General features: G+C 43.1%; 1 protein-coding gene across 1 annotated transcript in view; it reads left to right on the top strand.

The window, feature by feature from the left end:
- The window catches only part of tmem178a (transmembrane protein 178a), a 33,449-nt gene extending 20,487 nt beyond the window's left edge, over window positions 1-12,962 (top strand). The window contains exons 2-4 of the mRNA XM_078230185.1: window positions 5,820-5,933; window positions 7,347-7,484; window positions 10,168-12,962. Coding sequence (XP_078086311.1) covers window positions 5,820-5,933; window positions 7,347-7,484; window positions 10,168-10,409 — 494 coding nt within the window. The 3' untranslated portion in view covers window positions 10,410-12,962. The remainder of the gene's footprint in view (window positions 1-5,819; window positions 5,934-7,346; window positions 7,485-10,167) is intronic.
- Window positions 12,963-22,203: the final 9,241 nt, after the last annotated feature.

Raw genomic sequence — 22,203 nt, forward strand, 5'->3', positions numbered from 1 at the left:
TCAGCCTATATATATCCAAATTCAGATCACAGATTCACAGCTCGAGGTTAAATGCAGGCAATGCAGATATTAAGACACAATAAACAAGTTTATTTATTTATCAGTGTCACAAGTAGGCCTACATTAACACTGCAATGAAGTTACTGTGAAAATTCCCTAGTTGTCACACTCCGGTGCTTGTTTGGGTACACTGAGAGAGAATTTAGCATGGCCAATGCACCTAACCAGCACGTCTTTCGGACTGTGGGAGGAAACCGGAGCATCCAGAGAAAACCCACGCAGACACAGGGAGAGTATACAGACTTTGCACAGACAGTGACCCAAGCCGGGAATTGAACCCAGGTCCCTGGTGCTGTGAGGCAGCAGTGCCAACCACTGTGCCACCACTTACCAATGGATAATTGTAGTCACATTATTGTGAAATAAGCATTTTTAAAAACATGGTGTCATTTTGCTTGGACACTTACTATGGACATTAAATGCTTTAGTTACAAAGAATGATGGATGAAAATAGTAAATGCAGTGGAGACTGGTGGCCAGGTTGTGCTATGATAGGGTTTTATATATTCCGTATTAAATGGCAGCTTTTGGGCATCATTCAATGACGGCCAAAATGCCCCAGTCTCGCACACCCTGCTGCCATTGCCAGTAAGAACGGAGAATTTGGCACTCAGCCAAATCTCCATTCACTGCAGCGGGACTGGAGAATCCCAGCTGTGGGCGAGGTCAGAGAATTCTGGCCGACATCTTTAACATTAAAAATACATAGAAACGGAGTAGACTACTAAGCCCCTTGAATCTGTTAAGCCATTGAATAAGATCACGGCTGAACTGTGACCTAACTCCATGTATCCACCTTTGCCCCATATCCCCAAATATCTTTGGTTAATGAAAGCCATCAATCCCAGACTGCACCCAGGAGGTATCCCAGAAGATGCTCATACAGAGACTGCATGAAAATTGCCCAGGAAATTCAAATTCCTGACGAGCGATTACCCTGTACTGGGAACCATCCAAAACTCTGATTTAAATTGGAGACTTTGGATGGTTCCGGCTCTCTTAACAGAATAGTTTCTCAGGAAAAATTAGAAGGATTAAAAGCAGTTATAACCCTAGGTTAACAATATTACTGACCCAACCCCCAGCCCCCCACTGCACCCTCTACAACCCCATTGGACCCCCGACTATCCACATGACCTGACTACTACCCCCAGCCCCACACCTCCAACTACTCCCCAACTACCCTCCTGACCCATCCTACCCAACCACCAACCCCATCCTACCTCACCTACGTACCTCACCGTTACCTGCGCCCTGGCTTCTAAAAGTGTCTGAGTTCTTTGGCTGCATGGACTTTAGCAAGGTCTTTGTCAAGGTCCCTCACAGCAGGCTTATACAGAAGGTGAAGTCATACGGTGAGCTGGTAAGATGGATACAGAACTGGCTTGATCATAGAAGACAGAGAGTAGTAGTGGAAGGGTGTTTTTCTGACTGGAGATCTGTTCCGCTGGGATCATGCTGGGACCTCTGTTGTTTGTAATATTTGGAAGAGAATGTAGGTGGTCTGGTAAGTAAGTTTGCAGACAACACAAAAACTGGAGGAGCTGCAGATAGTGAGGAGGGTTACCAGAGGATTCAGAAAGGTATAAATAGGCTGGAGATTTGGGCGGAGAAATGGCAGATGGAATTTAATCCAGACAAATGTGAGATGATGCATTTTGGAAGATCTAATGCAGGACGGAAGTATACAGTAAATGGCAGAACACTTAGAAACATTAATATACAGAGGGATCCAGGCGTACAGGGCCACAGTTCCCTGAAAGTAGCAAGACAAGTGGAAAAGATGGTCAAGAAAGCGTATGGCATGCTTGCCTTCATCAGTTGGGGCATAAAGTATAAAAATTGGCAAGTCATGTTGTAGCTGTTTGGAATATTGCGTACAGTTCTGACTGCCACACTACCAGAAGGATGTGGAGGCTTTGGAGAAGGTGTAGAAAAGGTTTACCAGGATGTTGCCTGGTTTGGAGGGTATTAGCTATGAGGAGAGATTGGACAAATTTGGTTTGTTTTCCATTGAACATCGGAGGCTGAGGGGCAATCTGATAGTAATTTACAAAATTAGCTGAGGCATGGATAGAATGGATAGTCAGAGTCTTTTTCCCAGGGTAGAAATGTCAATTACATGGGGACGTCGGTTTAAGGTAAAACGGGGGATGTTTAAAGAAGATGTAAAAGGCAAGTTTTTTACACAGAGAGTGGTAAGTACCTGGAATGCTTTGCCAGAGGAGGTGGTAGAAGCAGATACAGCAGCAACGTTTAACAGGCATCTTGACAGATACATGAACAGACAGGGAATAGAGGGATATGGACCACTTAGAGGCAATAGGCCTTTAGTTTAGAAAGTTTAGTTTAGAAAATGTGTCAGCACAGGCCTGTTGGGCCGAAGGGCCTGTTCCTGTGCTGTACTGTTCTTTGTTCTACCTGTTTTACATCAGCTGTTAAAAAGGGAACATGACTTCAGACCCCTTCCCCCACCAAATGAACTCAGCAAGAAGCACGTCCCTTAAACTGACCAATCAAAACAGTCAACACAAAGAACTGCATATTATTATAGATACCGAGGAAGCTTTGGTGACTTCCCTGATTGAGTACTTATTTGTAGAGAAACTGCAACTCAGTGGTTTGTTTACTGTTAAAAATATGTTTACCTATATTGTTGATTTGACTACATGCTTTTTAAAGCTCATGGTACAGGAACTGGTAGGGATGATGTTCCAAGTTTCAAGTAGGTAAAAGATAAATTGGAGGACTGGGAAGTGGAGAGTGTGTTAATAATGTCAGGATGGTGATGCTGATTTTGGGAGCTTTGGTACTGGCATGTGGGAGCGTCGGTGGGTTTCAGTGATCCATGAGATTGAAAAGGATGGAGTAGTCACAGAATGCAGGAACACTGTGAGGGGAATTTCATACAGAGGTAGGGAGCACAGGAAAGATAATGCCAAGCTCTGGTAGAATGGAAATGGGTGTTGGGGTATGGTTGCAATAATTGGTTCCTGGGGCGAGGGGGGATTAAAAGGAGCTGGATGTGCCATTTTGGAGCTGCTCATTATTGATTGGCCTTGCTTTCTTCTGTTAGCCTGGAGCAGATAATTCAATTGGTCAGGATGACCCTTCAGGATCTTGGATGCACAGCTACATTGTCTGTCCAATGTAGCTGTGCCTCCATGATGCTGAAGGGAGGCACGGTGGCACAGTGGTTAGTCCTGCTGCCTCATAGCACCATGGACCTGGGTTCGATTTCTGGCTTGGGGTGACTGTCTATGTGGAGTTTGTACATTCTCCCTGTGCCTGCGTGGATTTCCTCCAGGTGCTCCAGTTTCCTCCCACAGCCATGAGAGCATCAGAACTAGGAGCAGGAGTAGGCCATCTGGCCCCTCGAGCCTGCTCTGCCATTCAATAAGATCATGGCTGATCTTTTTGTGGACTCAGCTCCACTTACCCGCTCGCTCATCATAACCCTTAATTCCTTTACTGTTCAAAAATGTATTTATCCTTGCCTTAAAAACATTCAATGAGGTAGCCTCAACTGCTTCACTGGGCAGGGAATTCCACAGATTCACAACCCTTTGTGTGAAGAAGTTCCTCCTCAACTCAGTCCTAAATCTGCTTCCCCTTATTTTGAGTCCATGCCCCCTAGTTCTAGTTTCACCCGCCAGTGGAAACAACTTCCCTGCTTCTATCTTATCTATTCCCTTCATAATCTTATATGTTTCTGTAAGATCTCCCCTCATTCTTCTGAATTCCAATGAGTATAGCCCCAGTCTACTCAATCTCTCCTCATAAGCCAACGCTCTCAACTCTGGAATCAACCTAGTGAATCTCCTCTGCACCTCCTCCAGTCCAGTATCCTTTCTCAAGTAAGGAGACCAAAACTGTACATAGTACTCCAGGTATGGCCTCACCAACACCTTATACAACTGTAACATAACCACACTGTTTATAAACTCCATCCCTTTAGCAATAAAGGACAAAATTCAATTTGCCTTCTTAATTACCTGCTGCACCTGCAAACCAACTCCTTGAGATTCCTGCACAAGGACACCTAGGTCCCTCTACACAGCAGCATGCTGCAATTTTTTACCATTTAAATAATAGTCGATTTTGCTGTTATTCCTACCAAAATGGATGACCTCACATTTACCAACATTGTACTCCATCTGCCAGACCCTCATCCACTCTTAGACTATCTATATCCCTTTGCAGACTTTCAGTCCAAAGATGTGTGGATTAGATGGATTGGCCACGATGAATTGCCCCTTAGTGTCAGGGGCATTAGCTAGGGTAAATGCATGGGGTTGTGGAGATAGGGCCTGGGTGGGATTGTGGTAAGTGCAGGCTCGATGGGCCAAAAGGCCTCCTTCTGCATTGAAGGATTCTATGAAACCTTTATAGCTTTATAGAACCTTAGTTAGGCCCACTTGGAATATAGTGTTCAATTCTGGTCGCCACACTACCAGAAGGATATGGAAGCTTTGGAGAAGGTACAGAAAAGATTTACCGGGATGTTGCCTGGTATGGAGGGCATTAGCTATGAGGAGAGATTGGAGAAACTTGGTTTGTTCTCACTGGAGCGACGGAGGTTGAGGGGCGACCTGATATAAGTCTACAAGATTATGAGAGGCATGGGCAGAGTGGATAGCCAGAAGCTTTTTTCCAGGGTGGAAGAGTCAATTACTAGGGGGCACAGGTTTAAGGTGCGAGGGGCAAGGTTTAAAGGTTTTTTAAATCAAGGCAGATTTTTTACACAGAGAGTAGTGGGTGCCTGGAACTCGCTGCCGGGGGAGATAGTGGAAGCGGATACAGTAGTGACTTTTAAGGGGTGCCTTGACAAATACATGAATATGTTGGGAATAGAGGGATGTGGTCCCCGGAAGGGTAGGGGGTTTTAGTTAAGTCGGGCAGCATGGTCGGTGCAGACTTGGAGGGCCGAAGGGTCTGTTCTTGTGCTGTAATTTTCTTTGGTCTTTGTTCTTTAAAATTAATTCTGTGTTCTGGCGTTTTAACTCAGTTTGTACATTATATTAGAAAATAAACAGTAAGCAGTGACCAAGGTAGTAAAGGACACAAAACAATCAAAATTCACTCACACACTATGCTTTAGCCTCACCATTTTACCAACAACTACACAAAAAAAGAGTTAAAATACACATTCCATCATCATACAAGTATGAGTATTGAGATCACAGGCCTACTGATGGTATCTATTATTCGGATTTCATGTACCAATCAAAAATGCGTGATCCTTATCAGGTTTTTCAATTAACTACATGTGGCTAGTGGCTAACATATTGTACAAAAATGCATACATGGAATTTTGATATTTTCATGATAGGGTGTTATTTCATGAGTTGGTCATTGTATACTATCGCCAAAATCAGGTCTTATAGTCCCGCTGATGATGCACCCCCGCCGCAGGTTTCCCAACAACGAGGGGTGCATTCAACGGGAAACCCCATTGACAATGGCGGGACCGTAAGATCCCGCTGCCAGCGAGTGTGCGCCACCTCCCGCTGCCGCGAAACACACCGCAGAGAGGGAGAACAATCCTGACCTATGGTACTAATGATCATCATTCTGATGCAAACATAATGCCATTTATATTAAAAGCATAATTTAAGTACTGTATCTGCATCATAAAACAATCAATGCATAAACGCTTAATTGCAATGGTCGGCATTTAGGAATAATATTTACTGTGCTTATAGGATAGATTTCCATTCTCAGTTGCCTAATGTTAATGAATCTCATTTTTCTCTCAGGAATTGCACAGCGATGCACATCTGTCAAGTATCACTACTCCCAACCCATCCGTCTAAGAAATATTCCTTTCAATCTTACAAAAACCATTCAGCAGGATGAATGGCATCTGCTGCGTAAGTGTAAATTAGTGTAAAACTGTGCTATACTCATGGTCCTTTTGAGCTTTACTTTCCCTTTCTCCCTCCACACAAGTGTTTCTGCCCACTTTTCCAGAAGTGCAACCCTAGTTACTGGCAGCAAGTGTCAGAAACAGGGCAAATGGCAGGAAAATCTCGGGCTTACTCCAGTTCTACTGCCAGATCACCATTGTAGGTTCAGTGGAAACCCCATTACTGTGCATGAGGAGATTTGACACTGAAGTTATGGCCAGTGAGTGGGGAGAAGCCCTGAGGAAACTATTGGCTATAGTGTGGAGATCTTGCACAAGAAAGACTTCTTCTTGTGTAGCATTTCACAGTTTCGGGTGTAGCCATTTCTGGCAAGGCTGAAGAAGGTGGTGATAAACTTTACTCTTGAACATTTATAGACCTAGTGGTGAAAGTGCACCCACAGTATAGTTAGATTGGGAGTTCTCTGATTGTAACCCAGTGACAATGAAGGAATGAGGAGATATATACCGCAGTTGGCTTGGCCTGTGTCTTGGAGATGAACTTGGAAGTAATGATTCCCATGTACCTGCTGCCCTTGTCCTTCCAATTGGTGGAGGTCATGGGTTTAATGGGTGCTGCCACAGAAGTTTTGGTGAGTTGCTGCAATGGATCCTATGGGTACCACATATTGCAGCGACTATTTAAAGCTAGGTTAAGAATGCCTCTGGAAACAACCCGATCTAGGCAAAATACTTAGGTAGGGTTCTGCAAATGGGGGGTAGATAGTCGGATGTTGGATCCATTGCATTGTAGCCCTGCTGATCTCTATGTCCATTTAATTTTCCGTGTCATACTTGCTGGATGCCAGATGTGCCTGTCCAAGTAAGGACAAGCAGTGTTAAATGAGCTGGGAATGGTGCTGACCTTCCTCGGATCCTATTTTTTGTCATTGTCGACTCAATTGCATTGGATGTTAATCATGCTTGTGTAAAGTAGGCATGTATTGTTGCTGGACACTAATTTAATGCAGAAGATGGCACGTAAGCAATGCCAGGGGTGTACCCTGACTGCAAATTACTTTGACACTCAACTTTGGGCCTAAAAGAAAATTTCTGCTGGTTCATTTTTGAATAGATTGCTAGAAAGTGCACTGGCAGCATTTTTATCTGAGAACAATGTTTTCAATCTACTTGGCTCTTTCACATGTTTCACCTAGGTTGGGAAACACACAGTCTAGTGAATTACGAAACAGAACCGCAAATTCCTTTTCTCTGTGACTCAGCATGCATTGTGGTTCATAATTCTAACTGTAATAAGAATAATTCTATTTTCCTTTACAATTTCAATGGACTGCTGCTGAAACTAATATCCTTTATAGTTTTTGTGAATGAATACTAATGAGGTTTTCTTTTCTTTGTTTCTACCCGACTAATGTAGATTTGAGGAGGATCACTGCTGGATTCCTGGGCATGGCAGCTGCTGTCCTGTTGTGTGGGTGCATTGTGGCATCTATGAGCTTCTTCTGGGAAGAAAGCCTCACTCAGCATGTGGCAGGTCTCCTTTTCCTAATGGCAGGTCATTTTCCAGCACTTTACTTCAGCAGTCTGTGTGTCTGTATTAATTTTGGATTACGAATTGTACTTCTAATGGTATGCATTATACAGATACCTTTTGAAAGTGAGTGGGGTGAACAGTATACTGCCAATGCGGTCTCCTCTATATCAGTGAAACCAAACGCAGACTCGGTGACCGCTTTGTTGAACACCTTCGGTCCGTCCGCACGCAGGACCCTGACCTTCCTGTCGCTTGCCACTTCAACACACCACCCTGCCCTCCTGTCCACATGTCCGTCCTTGGCCTTTTGCAATGTTCTAGCGAACCCCAATGCAAACTGGAGGAACAGCACCTCATCTTCCGATTGGGCACTTTACAGCCTTCTGGACTGACCATTGAGTTCAACAACTTCAGAGCGTGAACTCTCCCCTCCATCTTCACCCCATTTCCATTTATTTTATTTCATTCTGTTTCTTCTTTTCATCTCATTTGTCCATTTTTATCATCCTTCTTTCTCACTTCCATTTTTCCACTTCTCTATGCCCACTCTCCATCTTGACCCCATTTCAGGGCAACTGCCTTAACAATCCGTACCTCTGTTCTGCCATTCACACATTCAAATCACTTAGTGGACACTTTTAGCACCTTTCTCAGCCTTCTTCATCCTCATTTACATTCCCTTTGTCCCCAAATACAGCCACACCCCACACTCATAGTATAAATCTCTTCTGATTTTCTTTGCTCTTAGCTCTGATGAAGCGTCATTCAGACTCAAAACGTTGGCTCTATTCTCTCTCTTCACAGATGCTGTCAAACCTGCTGTGATTTTCCAGCATTTTCTGTTTTTGAACTGTATACTGCCCCTCCATTCAGGCTCCGCCCCTTGACACTATCGATTGCCCAGTGGGCACCACCAGGGTGGCCAACTGGCAGCGCCAGGGTACTGGTGGGCAGTGCCAGTGTGCCAGCTGGGCACTGCCCTCCACTGCGTCCAACCACCCAGGAGGTCCCAGTGGCCTCCAGTCCCACCAGTGAGGCCAACACATCTGGTCTCTGTTGCTGGGGACCATACATGATGTTTGTCAGTGAGGCCCTCCTATAGCATTTTTAGATTATTATTCATTCATAGGACATAGGCGCCGCTGCCTGGTCAACATTTATTGCCCATCCCTAGTTGCCCTTGGAGGGCAGTTCAGAGTCAACCGCATTGCTGTGGTTCTGGGGTCACATGTAGGCCAGACCGGGTAAGGACGGCAGATTTCCTTCCCTAAAGGACATTAATGAACCAGATGGGTTTTTTCTGACAATCGACAATGGTTTCATGGTCATCAGTAGATTCTTAATTCCAGATATTTTTTATTGAATTCAAATTCCACCTCTGCCGTGGCGGGATTCGAACCTGGATCCCCAGAACATTAGCTGAGTTTCTGGATTAATAGTCCAGTGATAATATCACTAGGCCATCGCCTCTCCAGTGCCATTCCCCTGCCTTTTCCCGTACCCACTTGTACTCTTGTCCTCTAGATAGAAAGGCCAACATTTCATTAGCTTTTTTGATTATTTTCTGTACCTGTCTGTGACATTTTAACAATCTACATTCATGGAGTCTTAAGTCTCTTTGGAGCTCGGCTGTTTCCAGATTTTCATCATTTGGAAAGTGTTCTGATTCCAATCTTTTTAGATCCAAAAGTGGATGACCTCACATTTGCTTATAATGAAATCCATTTGTGACAATTTTGCCCATTGGCTTAATTTATCAAAATATCTTTGTAATGACATGCTGCCCTATCCTGCAATGCTTTCTATTTTTGTGTCACAAAAAAAACTTTGATGTATAGCTGGCTATCGCATCATCTAAGTCGTTAATAAGTATGGTGAATAGTTAAAACCTCAGTACAGATCCCTGCAAATCAAAGTAATTGCCCATTACAGTAAAATAAGCATCCAAGAATCACAGAATTGTTACAGTGCTGAAGAAAGCCACTTATGTCTGTGCCAGCTTTCCAAAGGAATATCATGGCTTAGTGCCATTCCCTTGCCTTTTCCCGTACCCCTGCACATTGTTTCTATTCAAGTAATTATCTAATGCCCTCTTGAAAGCCTCAACTGAATCTGCCTCCACCACACTTCCAGACAGTCCATTCCAGATGTGAACCACTCATTGTGTGAAAAAGTTTTTCTCACATCTCATTTGCTTCTTTTGAAAATGTCTTTAAATCTGTGCGCTCTCGTTCTTGATCCTTCTACGAGTGAGAACAGTTTCTCCCTATCTACTCTATCCAATCCTTTCATGATTTTGAACATCTCTATCAAGTCTCCTCTTGGCCACCTTCTATCCAAGGAAAACAACCCTAACCTCTCCAATTTATCCTCATAACTGAAGTTTCTCATCCCGAGAAGCACTCTTGTAACTTTGAAAATGTGATAATTATATAAAATAAACTGACTCGTAATGTTGCTTACACATGGAAGAAAACCTTACATAGATGTTAATTTTGTAAAGTGTTGTATTTTAAGTGTCATCTTGTAATAAACCCAAATACCTGTCAAAATGCATCAGTTTTTTCCACTTAAACCAATTTGCCATATTCATTGTATTACCACACATTTATTTTACTTGGTAAAAAAAAAATGCTGCATTGTTGAAATAGCATCATATTCTGGGAAGAAATAACAGCAAATTTTCTTTTTTTTTCCCCTTTAGGAATCTTTTGCACAATTTCTCTTTGCACATTTGCAGCCAGCATTTCGTATGATCTGTCGCGCCAACCAAAATTTATCTACGGGCTACCAAGCGATATTGACCATGGGTACAGCTGGTCCATTTTCTGTGCGTGGTGTAGCCTGGGGTTAACGATGATGGCAGGCTGTTTGTGCACCGCTTTCCCATTCCTTAGCAGAACCAAGACAATCCATCAAAAGTCTATCAGAGATTCCTCCGTGTAAGCACCACTTGATGAAACACTGTTGTTGTTATGAGGGATTTATGCTTCCCTGATCTGATCTTGTACTGGGAGTGAGGCATCTGTGTTTTTGATTCTTCGTGCATTATGCCAAGATTATTCCTTACAATATATCTATGCTTGTGTCTTGAAAGCACAAGCGGTTACCTGAAAGAACTGCAGGGTTCAATTTAAGCTATCAAACACAAAATTAAGCAGCTACTGACTATATTCCACTTAAAATGACAAATATTTTGTCACTGTCGCCTCCATTTTGTTTGGTTATTCCAATTCTGAGATGAGTTGAAATTGTTTTCTTGTGGTGTTCCCTTTTTTGTACACTACCAATATTCTATTGTTGTATTCCAAATTCAAAAACGTAACAGAAATATTAAAACCGGGCTCAGCTATTCAAATATCAGTTGTACCTTAGGGTTTAGAATGCTACTTTCTTGATGTCCAATGGGAGAATGTTTTAATACTTTCCCATCCGTAAATTAAGCACATTGGGAGTGGAAACAGTCATTGGTGGTAATGTGAAATGGGTAATAGCAAATTGGGAGGCCAGTTCATATCTGTCCAATATTTTTTCATTTGATTCCAAAGAAAATCAAGTGAGGTGTAACATGGGCCACCGATTTACTATTGTCTATTTTGTGCTACTATCAAGGATCAATATTGCCCCATTTACTTTAAACTGCCAGGTCCAAGCATGAATTTGCACTTTTACATTCCAAATATTGCCTCTCTTAAAGCTGTGGTTGATTCTTTTACCAAACTATGTATTTTGAATAAGGTCCAACTGTAATTATTTGACAATAATGTACTGTCAGTTGTTGTGTTGAATATGTGAATAATTGGTACAGTTGTTACAATATTTCCATAAATGTGGTGCTGAGTGTAAATATTTTGTGCTTTGTCTGTATGCACAGTTTTATTTGATAAAATTGAAGATTCGATGACTGAGAAATTGGATCACACCTGACTGGATCCTGTATGTGTTGAATGAGATCAGTGATTGAACCATGAAAAATTGGTCTGCTGGTCTTATTTGTTGACCACTGATGGACTCCAGGTGCCAGTCGAGGCCCCGAATGCAATTCATAGCCCTACTAAGGACAAAGATCAGATGGTCGAGGTGGTAAACAGAGGACCTTGGGTGGTATTTTGAGCCCATGTTCGCCATCTGCGAGGTTGCCAGCAAGGGCTCAAGATCTGGATGGCGATGTTCTTGCCGGCGAGAGCATGATTTCAGATCTGCCCCACCCCTCACCAGTGACGTCATAAGGTCCACGAGACACATGTTAAACTGCAGCTGGAATATTGTGTACAGTTCTGGATGCCAGTCAGGATGTGAGTGCATTAGAGGTTCACAAGAATGGCTCTAGGGATGAAAAACTTCAGTTATGAGGGTAGAATGGAGAGGTTGGGACTGTTCTCCGTGGAAAGAAGACAGCTAAGAGGAGATTTAATAGAGATGTTCAAAATCATGAGAGGGCTGGACTGAGTAGATAGGGAGAAATTGTTCCTGCTTGTAAAAGGATCAAGAATGAGAGGGTACAGATTTATAAGTGATTTGTAAAAGAAGCAAATGTGATCTGAGAAGAAACATTTTCACACAACAAGTGGTTTGGGTCTAGAATGCACTGCCTGGAAGTGTGGTGGAGGCAGGTTCAATCGAGGCATTCAAGAGGGCATTACATGATTACTTGAATAGAAAAAATGTGCAGGGGTATGGGAAAGCAGGGAAATGGCACTAAGACACAATACTCGTTTGGAGAGCCAGTGCAGACACGATAGGCCAAATGGCCTCCTCTACACCATAACAATTCTGAGGAAATAGGCAGGACAGGAATATTAAGATGGAGCTGAGAGGAATATCTCTGCTCCTCCTGACTTCAGAATAAGGTGAGTTAAAAAAATACTTTCAGGGAGCAGCCTTCAGCAGTTCCTTTCCATTAGAACAGTACAGCACAGAACAGGCCCTTCGGCCCACTGAGAACAGTTAGTTTATATACAAAGCCCCAAGACAATACTGACCACAGCATGCATGGCACACACAGCAGTCAGTTACTGAAGAATTTTTGAGAGTGGGCCTCTAACATGTGTTAGGCCCTAATCTGCATAAGCAAAGTGGCCACTATCTTTTTCAGACACCAGGCCATGAATACCTATGCAGAAGCCTTTATCAATACAACTGGTGATGCACTTTGAGTATGGAATGTGTGTGCGTATGCTGCCTGTCATATTGATATTTGGTTGCCCATTTTACACTTGTAATATGGGTGTGACACTATTTCTAGGCAGGTTTTTTTATAAATAATATGCACGTTGGATATCCTTTATAGATACCAGATACCATGCTAGATGACCTGCTTAGATACTATATGAGACAATATATACATAGCTCAGTATGAAGTATCCATACTTAGATGTATTCTATATGATGCAAACCTTTTAATGTCCTTATGTTCCTGGAAAAGTGACACGCTTTTTCAAACGTGAAGTAAACTTATCTGGTAACAAAAACCTTTCTTCCAATAAAAAAATCCCCAGCAAATAATTACTTTTTTCCTCCATTTATTCTGAATTGTGCAACATTAGTCATTAATGGTGAAGGAAAGGTTCAACTGACAATGCGAAGCTAACACAATATATATGCTGACCACAAATGAAAGTGCATCTTTACCTTACTGGCCTGAATGCTTTAGGGACTTTCTGTCCCTGCTGAAGGGTGCAGCCATGATGTGGAGATGCCGGCGTTGGACTGGGTCACCAGGGCAGGTGCAGAAGCACTGAGGCCAGGTCCCCTTTGAGGGCAGCAGTGCAAAGGGTGTTAATTGTTCAGCAGGTTTCGAGGCCATTCCGAGAAAGTTTCTTCTGTTAATTACTTTCAATCCAGATCTTACGCCTGTGATTAACAGCCTGGACCAAATTTCTGAGCAAGTTCAGGGCATCCAGTCCAAATCTGTAATGGCAGGCTCAGTGTAGGAGGCATTCATGCACGGTGTGGGGCCAGTGCATCTCTGCCCATGGGAAGTTTAAATTTCCTGCATAAGACTCCCTCTGGGTACTGACACACATAACAGTGGCAAATGTCTCAATGTTCACTGCTAATTCCACCACAAGTTGGGTGAATTGGACAGATCAGTTTTTATAGACATTTACCTGAAATTGACATGTGCAAGTTAATGGTGTTTGTCAAAGTTATTCCAATTAACTGTGTATTGTGGGTAATGCAAGTACAAAATTTGGGAGCACAGCAGAAAAGATGATGAGTGTGGTCAGGTAGTTTGATGCAAATGTCAGCTACAGTACATGTCAGAGAACATGGAAACTTGTTCAACAACAACTTGCATTTATATAGAGCCTTAAATATAGTAGAACTTCCCAAAGAGCTTTACAGGAGCATAATCAGACTGTAAGGTTTTAAGGAACTGGATTCAGGCAGAGATTCATGATGTCTTGCATTCTATTCTTTTCCCAAAGGTAGGGGAGTCTAAAACTAGAGGGCATAGGTTTAAGGGGAGAGATACAAAAGTGTCCAGAGGGGCGATTTTTTCACACGGAGGGTGGTGAGTGTCTGGAACAAGTTGCCAGAGGTAGTATTAGAGGTGGGTACAATTTTATCTTTTAAAAAGCATTTAGATAGTTACATGGGTACGATGGGTATAGGGGGATATGGGTCAAATGTGGGCAATTGGGATTAGTTTAGGGGTTTTTTAAAAAAGGGCGGCATGGACAAGTTGGGCTGAAGGGCCTGTTTCCATGCTGTAAACCTCTATGACTCTATGACTATTGCCTGGAAATTAAACACTTCGACCAGCTTGCAGCAAAACCTGTTTACCCAGGTGCTCTTGTGACAAACAAAGGACAAGAGTCGATTCATGGTTATCCTTAAATAAATGTTGTCTTTATTACAATACTTTTGGTACCAAACTTCAACAAAACACTTTCAGTAAATGAAACTTCTTTAACTTAAACAAAAACTACTCTAGCGTATTGATCTGAGACCTAAATACTACCCATGAGGTTGAACTGGCCAGGCTCGCTCCACTAGGTATGAATGTTGATCTTGGGTCTTTCCTGAACCCAGGGTCTTCCACATGGCAAAAGTTGGTCTCAGGTCTTCACCTCTGCTGCCGACATCAAGATCAAGTCTTCGCGGGGATGGCCTCCCAGTGACTCCCTCTTTACGCCCTTCTGGAAGGTTCTCCAGCTTCCAGCCAATAAGATTATCAAGCAGGGATTGCAACACCCAATGAGATTGCTGATTACATATTTGGAAGATGCCAGGGTCCCCGAGATGTCCATCCTCAGGTGCACAGGGTGCGCATAGCCCCTTTCCATATAAGGTAACAGCAGGAGTCTGGCCGAAACTTGGGAGTATACAAACACTGTCCTTATTTGGTCAGGGCTGAGCACTTGCAGTTCCAGATTTCAGAACAAGTCCAGAACTGCCCTGGATCGCCTCAGACCTGTGTCTGTGTTTAAACTTGGTCTGTCCGAATTCCCATCAGGCCTGGCTGTGGAGGCTGTTGGCTGCTGTTTAATTTAGATTGTCCAATTCTGTGTCGGGCCCAGTTGCACAGGCCATTGGCCATTTGGCCACACTATTCTTGTTCATGTTGAGGATCAGCCTCTGAAAGAGGCACAAAGCGGAAAGAGAACGAAAGCCTCAAAGTTCTGGATGACATAGCATTCAACACACAATCAAGAACTGTTATACAGACAAAGACATCAGAGATCCATTATGGGAGAAAGAAATTGAACTTTAAAATCAAGAAAAGAAAGCCAGTGTTTAGATCAAGACATGTCACATTATGTACTTAATATGAGTTCTTTATTTTGTAGTGGTGGTGGCTCATTGAGGAGATCTTGAGGTGTGTATGTTTAAACATAAACAGTTTTGTTAGTATGCTTTAACTAAATACAGTTCCAAGGATAGTCTTGCATGGAGCTATTCCATGCAGGCATGCTGCTTACTGAATTCAGTTCTAGACTGTTCTCTGACCATGTGACTACATACATCACACTGTGGACAGTGCCACGCTCCAGTGCCACATTAACCCTTGCTCTGCTGAGCACTTTACAATGAATGCATATACATATCATCACAATGTGTGGATCTCTGGATAACTTGAGAGTGTTTATTACTTTGGGCATTAAAGTCAAACAGGGTATATTGGATCAGCCACCTGCTGTATAATTGGGAGAGAATACAAATGGGAGGAGCTCATGCTCAAATTGTAGTTCTCTCGCCTGACCACAGCTTGTATATTGTGTCCAGTTCCGGTCACTGAATTTACAATTGGGTAAATCAGTGCCAAATGAAATTCAGTTTGGATAACTACACATTTTTCAGATGGGAGATTACAGTTACGTGGATAGACTGGAGAAGCTGAGCTGGTTCTCCTTAGAGCAGAGATTGTTAACAGGAGATTTGACAGGAGTGTTTAAAATCATGATAAGTCTTGATAGGCTAAAGAAGGAGCAAGTGTTTTCAATGACCTGAAGGATAATAAACCAGAGAACACAGACGTAAGGTGATTAACAAAAATGCAAAGGCAACATGAGGAAAATCTTCTGCAATGAGTGGTTCGGATTTTGAACGCACTGTCCGATAGGTTGGTGGGTATAAATTGAAGAGTTGGAGAATTGGGTATATACATGGGGGCAGCACGGTAGCACAGTGATTAGCACTGCTGCTTCATAGCTCCAGGGTCCCGGGTTCGATTCCCGGCTCGGGTCACTGTCTGTGTGGAGTTTGCACATTCTCCTCGTGTCTGCGTGGGTTTCCTCCGGGTGCTCCGGTTTCCTCCCACAGTCCAAAGATGTGCGGGTTAGGTTGATTGGCCAGGTTAACAATTGCCCCTTAGAGTCCAGAGATGCGTAGGTTAGAGGGATTAGCAAGTAAATATGTGTGGGTAGGGCCTGGGTGGGATTGTGGTCGGTGCAGACTCGGTGGGCCAAATGGCCTCCTTCCGCACTGTAGGGTTTCTATGATTTCTATGATGGGGGGAGAAACGAATTGTAGCAATTTGAAGAAAAATCAAGGGAGCAAGGTTAACTGGATCGTTCTTCAAAAGAGCAAGCACAGAATCGAGGGCTTTAACTGCGTTTCACTATTCTCCGATTCTATATAAGGGGGAAGGAAGCATTTGAGGTGGTGAAAAAAGGCTGTTACCTATTCTTAAAGGTCTTAAGTTATGAGGAAATATTAGGGATGCATCTTAAAGTGGAATCTTGTTACTGAAAAACATGATTTTTTTTCATTTAGGATGAATGAACTAATATAGGCCAAATGGCATTCTTCAACTTCACTATTTTGCCTCATTCAGGCCTTTCCCTCCTTTACCTGAACTCTGACCCTAAAGTTTGAGGTTAAATTGCAGAAATCAAAATGCAGGGCTCAGTGCACCTGACACTAAGCTTCCTGTCAGTGTTTGCTGTCATTAGGCCGCTGAAATTGACCACAACCTCTGGATGTTGGGGATATGCAGGTTAGTGTGGACATCCTAAGTTGTGGGCTCCAGCACAGGCCTCACTGATGCCTCGCCATGCCAGAGCCAGCAATAGAAATCAGTAAAAAGTTTGACTTTCCCACTCCCACATCAGTCAGAAACCCCATAAAAATGTTCACCTTCTTCAGTCAGATGTAACTGAGTTTTTAATGGCAATGTATCCAACATTTGTTGAACAACAGAACTGACCCCAATCAGATAGTTTTGTATTCATGGAGTGTCATTAAATGATTAATTAGTAGATTTATTTTCAAAGATATGCTTTATTCATATAAATTTGCAATAGTACATTACATAATTGTTCAAATTGGATATTAAATGAAGTGCAATAGAGTTCAATTCAGTTGATGAGCGCCTCACCACACTTGCAATGAATTTACATTTAATGTTAAACATCCTCTGCTGTACGGGGATTTATACAGTTTCCAGTCCCCTGGCATACCAAAGGCAGATGGCCTTAAACAGAAGCTTTTCTATATTGAGTCTTTGCGGAAGCTGCCCCAAGTTCCTCTGCATGTAGTTCTAGACCTTGGAATATGCTAGCCCTGTGCAACTCTCTGTTGTGAACAGCTTTGATGAGGTGGAAGACCAATAAGTTTCAGGCAAACCGAAGAGTAATTTGCACCGAGTTGATGCTCCTCCAGCAACCATCAATATTTACCTCTGTGTCCCTGGGAACAGCATGTAGGACACAGAGTCCAGTGTCACAGAGCTGCTTGGGACAAAAACCACGACATCTCTTTCCAGACCTGCTTTGCAAAAACACATTTCAGAAGCAGGTGGACAATGGTCCCTTCCCCACCACAGTCACCTCAAGTGTAAGATTTAGGGTTTCGAGGTACAGTGCCCTCATAATTCAAAAAGCGCTAAGATCTGAATTTTTAATTTCTAACCAAAAGAGAAAATGCTGGAAAATCCCAGCAGGTCTGGCAGCATCTGTAAGAAGAGAAAAGAGCTGATGTTCCATAGAAATCATAGAAACCCTACAGTGCAGAAGGAGGCCATTCGGCCCATCGAGTCTGCACCGACCACAATCCCACCCAGGCCCTACCCCCACATATTTACCCGCTAATCCCTCTAACCTACGCATCCCAGGACTCTAAGGGGCAATTTTTAACCTGGCCAATCAACCTAACCCGCACATCTTTGGACTGTGGGAGGAAACCGGAGCACCCGGAGTAAACCCACGCAGACACGAGGAGAATGTACAAACTCCACACAGACAGTGACCCGAGCCGGGAATCGAACCCGGGACCCTGGAGCTGTGAAGCAGCAGTGCTAACCACTGTGCTACTGTGCCGCCCTTTGTCAAAGCTGCAAGGCATAGAAAGTGGGAGATATTTATACTGCAGTGTGAGGGAATGAAAGATGAGTCAAAAACCAGGGGAAAAGACTGCTAATAGCTGTCCACGGAGAGAATAAAGAGTGTGAATGGCCAAACGGCAGAGAAGTTGTAAGCTGTGACAGATGAAGATGTTGGGAGTGGGGGAGAAAGATGGGAGACAGAGGTAGAATGTAGAGAAGGGGAAGTGGGGGGGGGGGAGAAAAGGTAAGGGTAGGGGGAAAGAGAGGGGGGAAATTAAGAAAGACAATTAAGAAATAAAAGGTGGAGAACAGTAAGAAATTAAATAAAATAGAATGAAAACAAAGGGGTCGAGGTGGGGCAGAGCAAATCATCTGAAGTTGTTGAATTCGCTGTTGAGACTGGAAGGCTGTAAAGTGCCTAACCGGAAGATGAGATGCTGTTCCTCCAGTTTGCGTTGAGCTTCACTGGAACATTGCAGCAAGTAAGAAGTCTCACAACACCAGGTTAAAGTCCAACAGGTTTATTTCACAGGTTGGACTTTAACCTGGTGTTGTGAGACTTCTTACTGTGTTCACCCCAGTCCAATGCCGGCATCTCCACATCATGACATTGCAGCAAGCCAAGGACAGACATGTGGGCATGGGAATAGGATCGTGTGTTAAAAAAGCAAGCAACCGGAAGCAACCGCACAGACCGAAGGTGCTCAGCAAAGCACCTTTAATTTTTAACTCTAGGGTCCTCAGTTGTGCTTGATCTACAAGATACAAATAACCAGTACTTCTGAATAAAGTAGAATTTATTGAGTGAAATCTTACATATACTTAACAAGCAGTGAAGACAACATAGAAGTTTCTCATCTCTCAAGATCCCAGGAACTCTGGGTGTTGTCAGCACAGACTATATCCCTCTTCTTTGTCTTTGAGGTGACGTTGAACTGTGCCCAAAAGAGTCATACCACAGAAGCCACAGTATCATTGTGTCAACAAGGATTATGATTTCTCAATTTTTATCCCTCAGTATCCCATTCTTTCTTCCTCTTTTGGAGATGATCCAAATTTACTCTTCCTATTGGAAATAGGATGCAAATCATCTTGTGTCACCCCATTTTTGCAAACCCTGCTTTATGAGTCGTAGACTCCAGAAATTTAGAATAGAAATCCTATAGTTCAGGAGGAGGCCATTTGGTCCATCAAGTCTGCACCAACAACAATCCCACCTAGGCCTTATCCCTGTAACCTCATACATTTACCCCGCTAATCCCTCTAACCTACGCATCCCAGGACACTAAGGGGCAATTTAGCATGGCCAATGCACCTAACCTGCACATCTTTGGACTGTGGGAGGAAACCGGGGCACCTGGAGGAAACCCACGCAGACACGAGGAGAGCGTGCAAACTCCACACAGACAGTGACCCAAGTCGGGAATTGAACCCAGGTCCCTGGAGCTGTGAGGCAACAGTGCTAACCACTGTGCCACTGTGCTGCCTTCCATCACAAACAATGTACATTTCCTTCCAGAGATAAAGAAAAGCCATAAATAAAATCACATTCTATTGTCAACATATCTTAACCGAAGCCCTAGGCCATAGCTATTAATATCAACAGTTAAGACCAGTTTTCATCATAAAATCTGAGAATAAAAGTTTCCTCTCGGGAACAGATCAATTTGCTTTGACTATGATTAGGCATACAGTCAAACCCACAATCAGGTGTAATGCGTGTTCTTGTCAGCTGGATCTAGAATGTCTCTTTCCTGGGAACCATAAATTGGATTCAATTTGAATTGGCTTTTAGAGCAAGCAGGGAGATGGATTAAGGGCTTTCCGAACCACTCTGCACGTTGGCTTTGTAATTCCAAGGAACAACTTCTTTCCTGTTCTGTAACTAGCTTGACTGTTAATTGTCTAACATAAATTCAAATTGACCATTTTAAACATGGTTAAGGAATGTGCAGTAACTTGGCTTCACCAGTTAAGAACAAACTATACATGGTTACATAGAACATAGAACAGTACAGCACAGAACAGGCCCTTCGGCCCACGATGTTGTGCCGAGCTTTATCTGAAACCAAGATCAAGCTATCCCACTCCCTATCATCCTGGTGTGCTCCATGTGCCTATCCAATAACCGCTTAAATGTTCCTAAAGTGTCTGACTCCACTATCACTGCAGGCAGTCCATTCCACACCCCAACCACTCTCTGCGTAAAGAACCTACCTCTGATATCTTTCCTATATCTCCCACCATGAACCCTATAGTTATGCCCCCTTGTAATAGCTCCATCCACCCAAGGAAATAGTCTTTGAACGTTCACTCTATCTATCCCCTTCATCATTTTATAAACCTCTATTAAGTCTCCCCTCAGCCTCCTCCGCTCCAGAGAGAACAGCCCTAGCTCCCTCAACCTTTCCTCATAAGACCTACCCTCCAAACCAGGCAGCATCCTGGTAAATCTCCTCTGCACTCTTTCCAGCACTTCCACATCCTTCTTATAGTGAGGTGACCAGAACTGCACACAATAATCCAAATGTGGTCTCACCAAGGTCCTGTACAGTTGCAGCATAACCCCACGGCTCTTAAACTCCAACCCTCTGTTAATAAAAGCTAACACACTATAGGCCTTCTTCGCAGCTCTATTCACTTGAGTGACTATGGTTATTAACCAACAACTATTTACAGATTGATAAAGGCAAAATACGGCAGATGCTGACATCTGAAACAAAAGCAGAAAATGTTGGAAAATCTCAGCAGGTAGGCCTGACTGCATCTGTGGAGAAAGAATAGAAAGAAGTCTCACAACACCAGGTTAAAGTCCAACAGGTTTATTTGGTAGCAAATACCATAAGCTTTCGGAGCAATGCTCCTTCGAAGGAGCATTGCTCCGAAAGCTTATGGTATTTGCTACCAAATAAACCTGTTGGACTTTAACCTGGTGTTGTGAGACTTCTTACTGTGCTTACCCCAGTCCAACGCCGGCATCTCCACATCGAGAAAGAATAGAGCCAACGTTTCAAGTTAGGATGACCCTTCATCAGAACTAGAGACAATGAAAATCAGACAAGGTTTATGCTAGTGAAGGTGAGGGGCGGGCATGGATAGGGATGGCATAGGCTAAAAGACAAAGAGAATGTAAATGGTGATGATAAAAGCTGAGAATGGTGTTAATAGCATCCATTAAGAGATCAGAATGTGTAAACAACAGAACATAGGTGCAGAGTGTAGGAATGTGGCAGTAGGCCCTAGTGGGGTGAGGGAGGGAGGGGGGGGGGGGAACAAGGCTGGAAAGCAAGATGTTAGAAGTGAAAAATAAAAAATAAGAACATAAAGTAATAAAAACGGATAATTAAGATGAAAAGAAATAAAATAAAATAAATGGAGATGGAGTGGAGATGGAGGCGAGAGTTCATGTTCTAAACTTGTTGAACTCAATGTTCAGTACAGAAGGCTATAAAGTGCCTAATTGTAAGATGAGGTGATGTTCTTCCAGTTTATGTTGGACTTCACTGGAACATTGCAAAAGTAAGAAGTTTAACAACACCAGGTTAAAGTCCAACAGGTTTATTTGGGAGCAAAAGCCACACAAGCTTTCGGAGCTCCAAGCCCCTTCTTCAGGTGAGTGGGAATTCTGTTCACAAACAGGGCATATAAAGACACAGACTCAATTTACATAATAATGGTTGGAATGCGAATACTTACAACTAATCAAGTCTTTAAGAAACAAAACAACGTGGGTGGAAAGAGCATCAAGACAGGTTAAAAAGATATGTATTGTCTCCAGACAAGGAGACAGTTGGAGACAACTGGAGACAATACACATCTTTTTAGCCTGTCTTGATGCTCTCTCCACTCACGTTGTTTTGTTTCTTAAAGACTTGATTAGTTGTAAGTATTCGCATTCCAACCATTATTCATGTAAATTGAGTCTGTGTCTTTATATGCCCTGTTTGTGAACAGAATTCCCACTCACCT

This window comes from Mustelus asterias, chromosome 15, assembly GCF_964213995.1.
Source record: "Mustelus asterias chromosome 15, sMusAst1.hap1.1, whole genome shotgun sequence".
In the NCBI taxonomy this organism is placed as follows: Eukaryota; Metazoa; Chordata; class Chondrichthyes; order Carcharhiniformes; family Triakidae; genus Mustelus; species Mustelus asterias.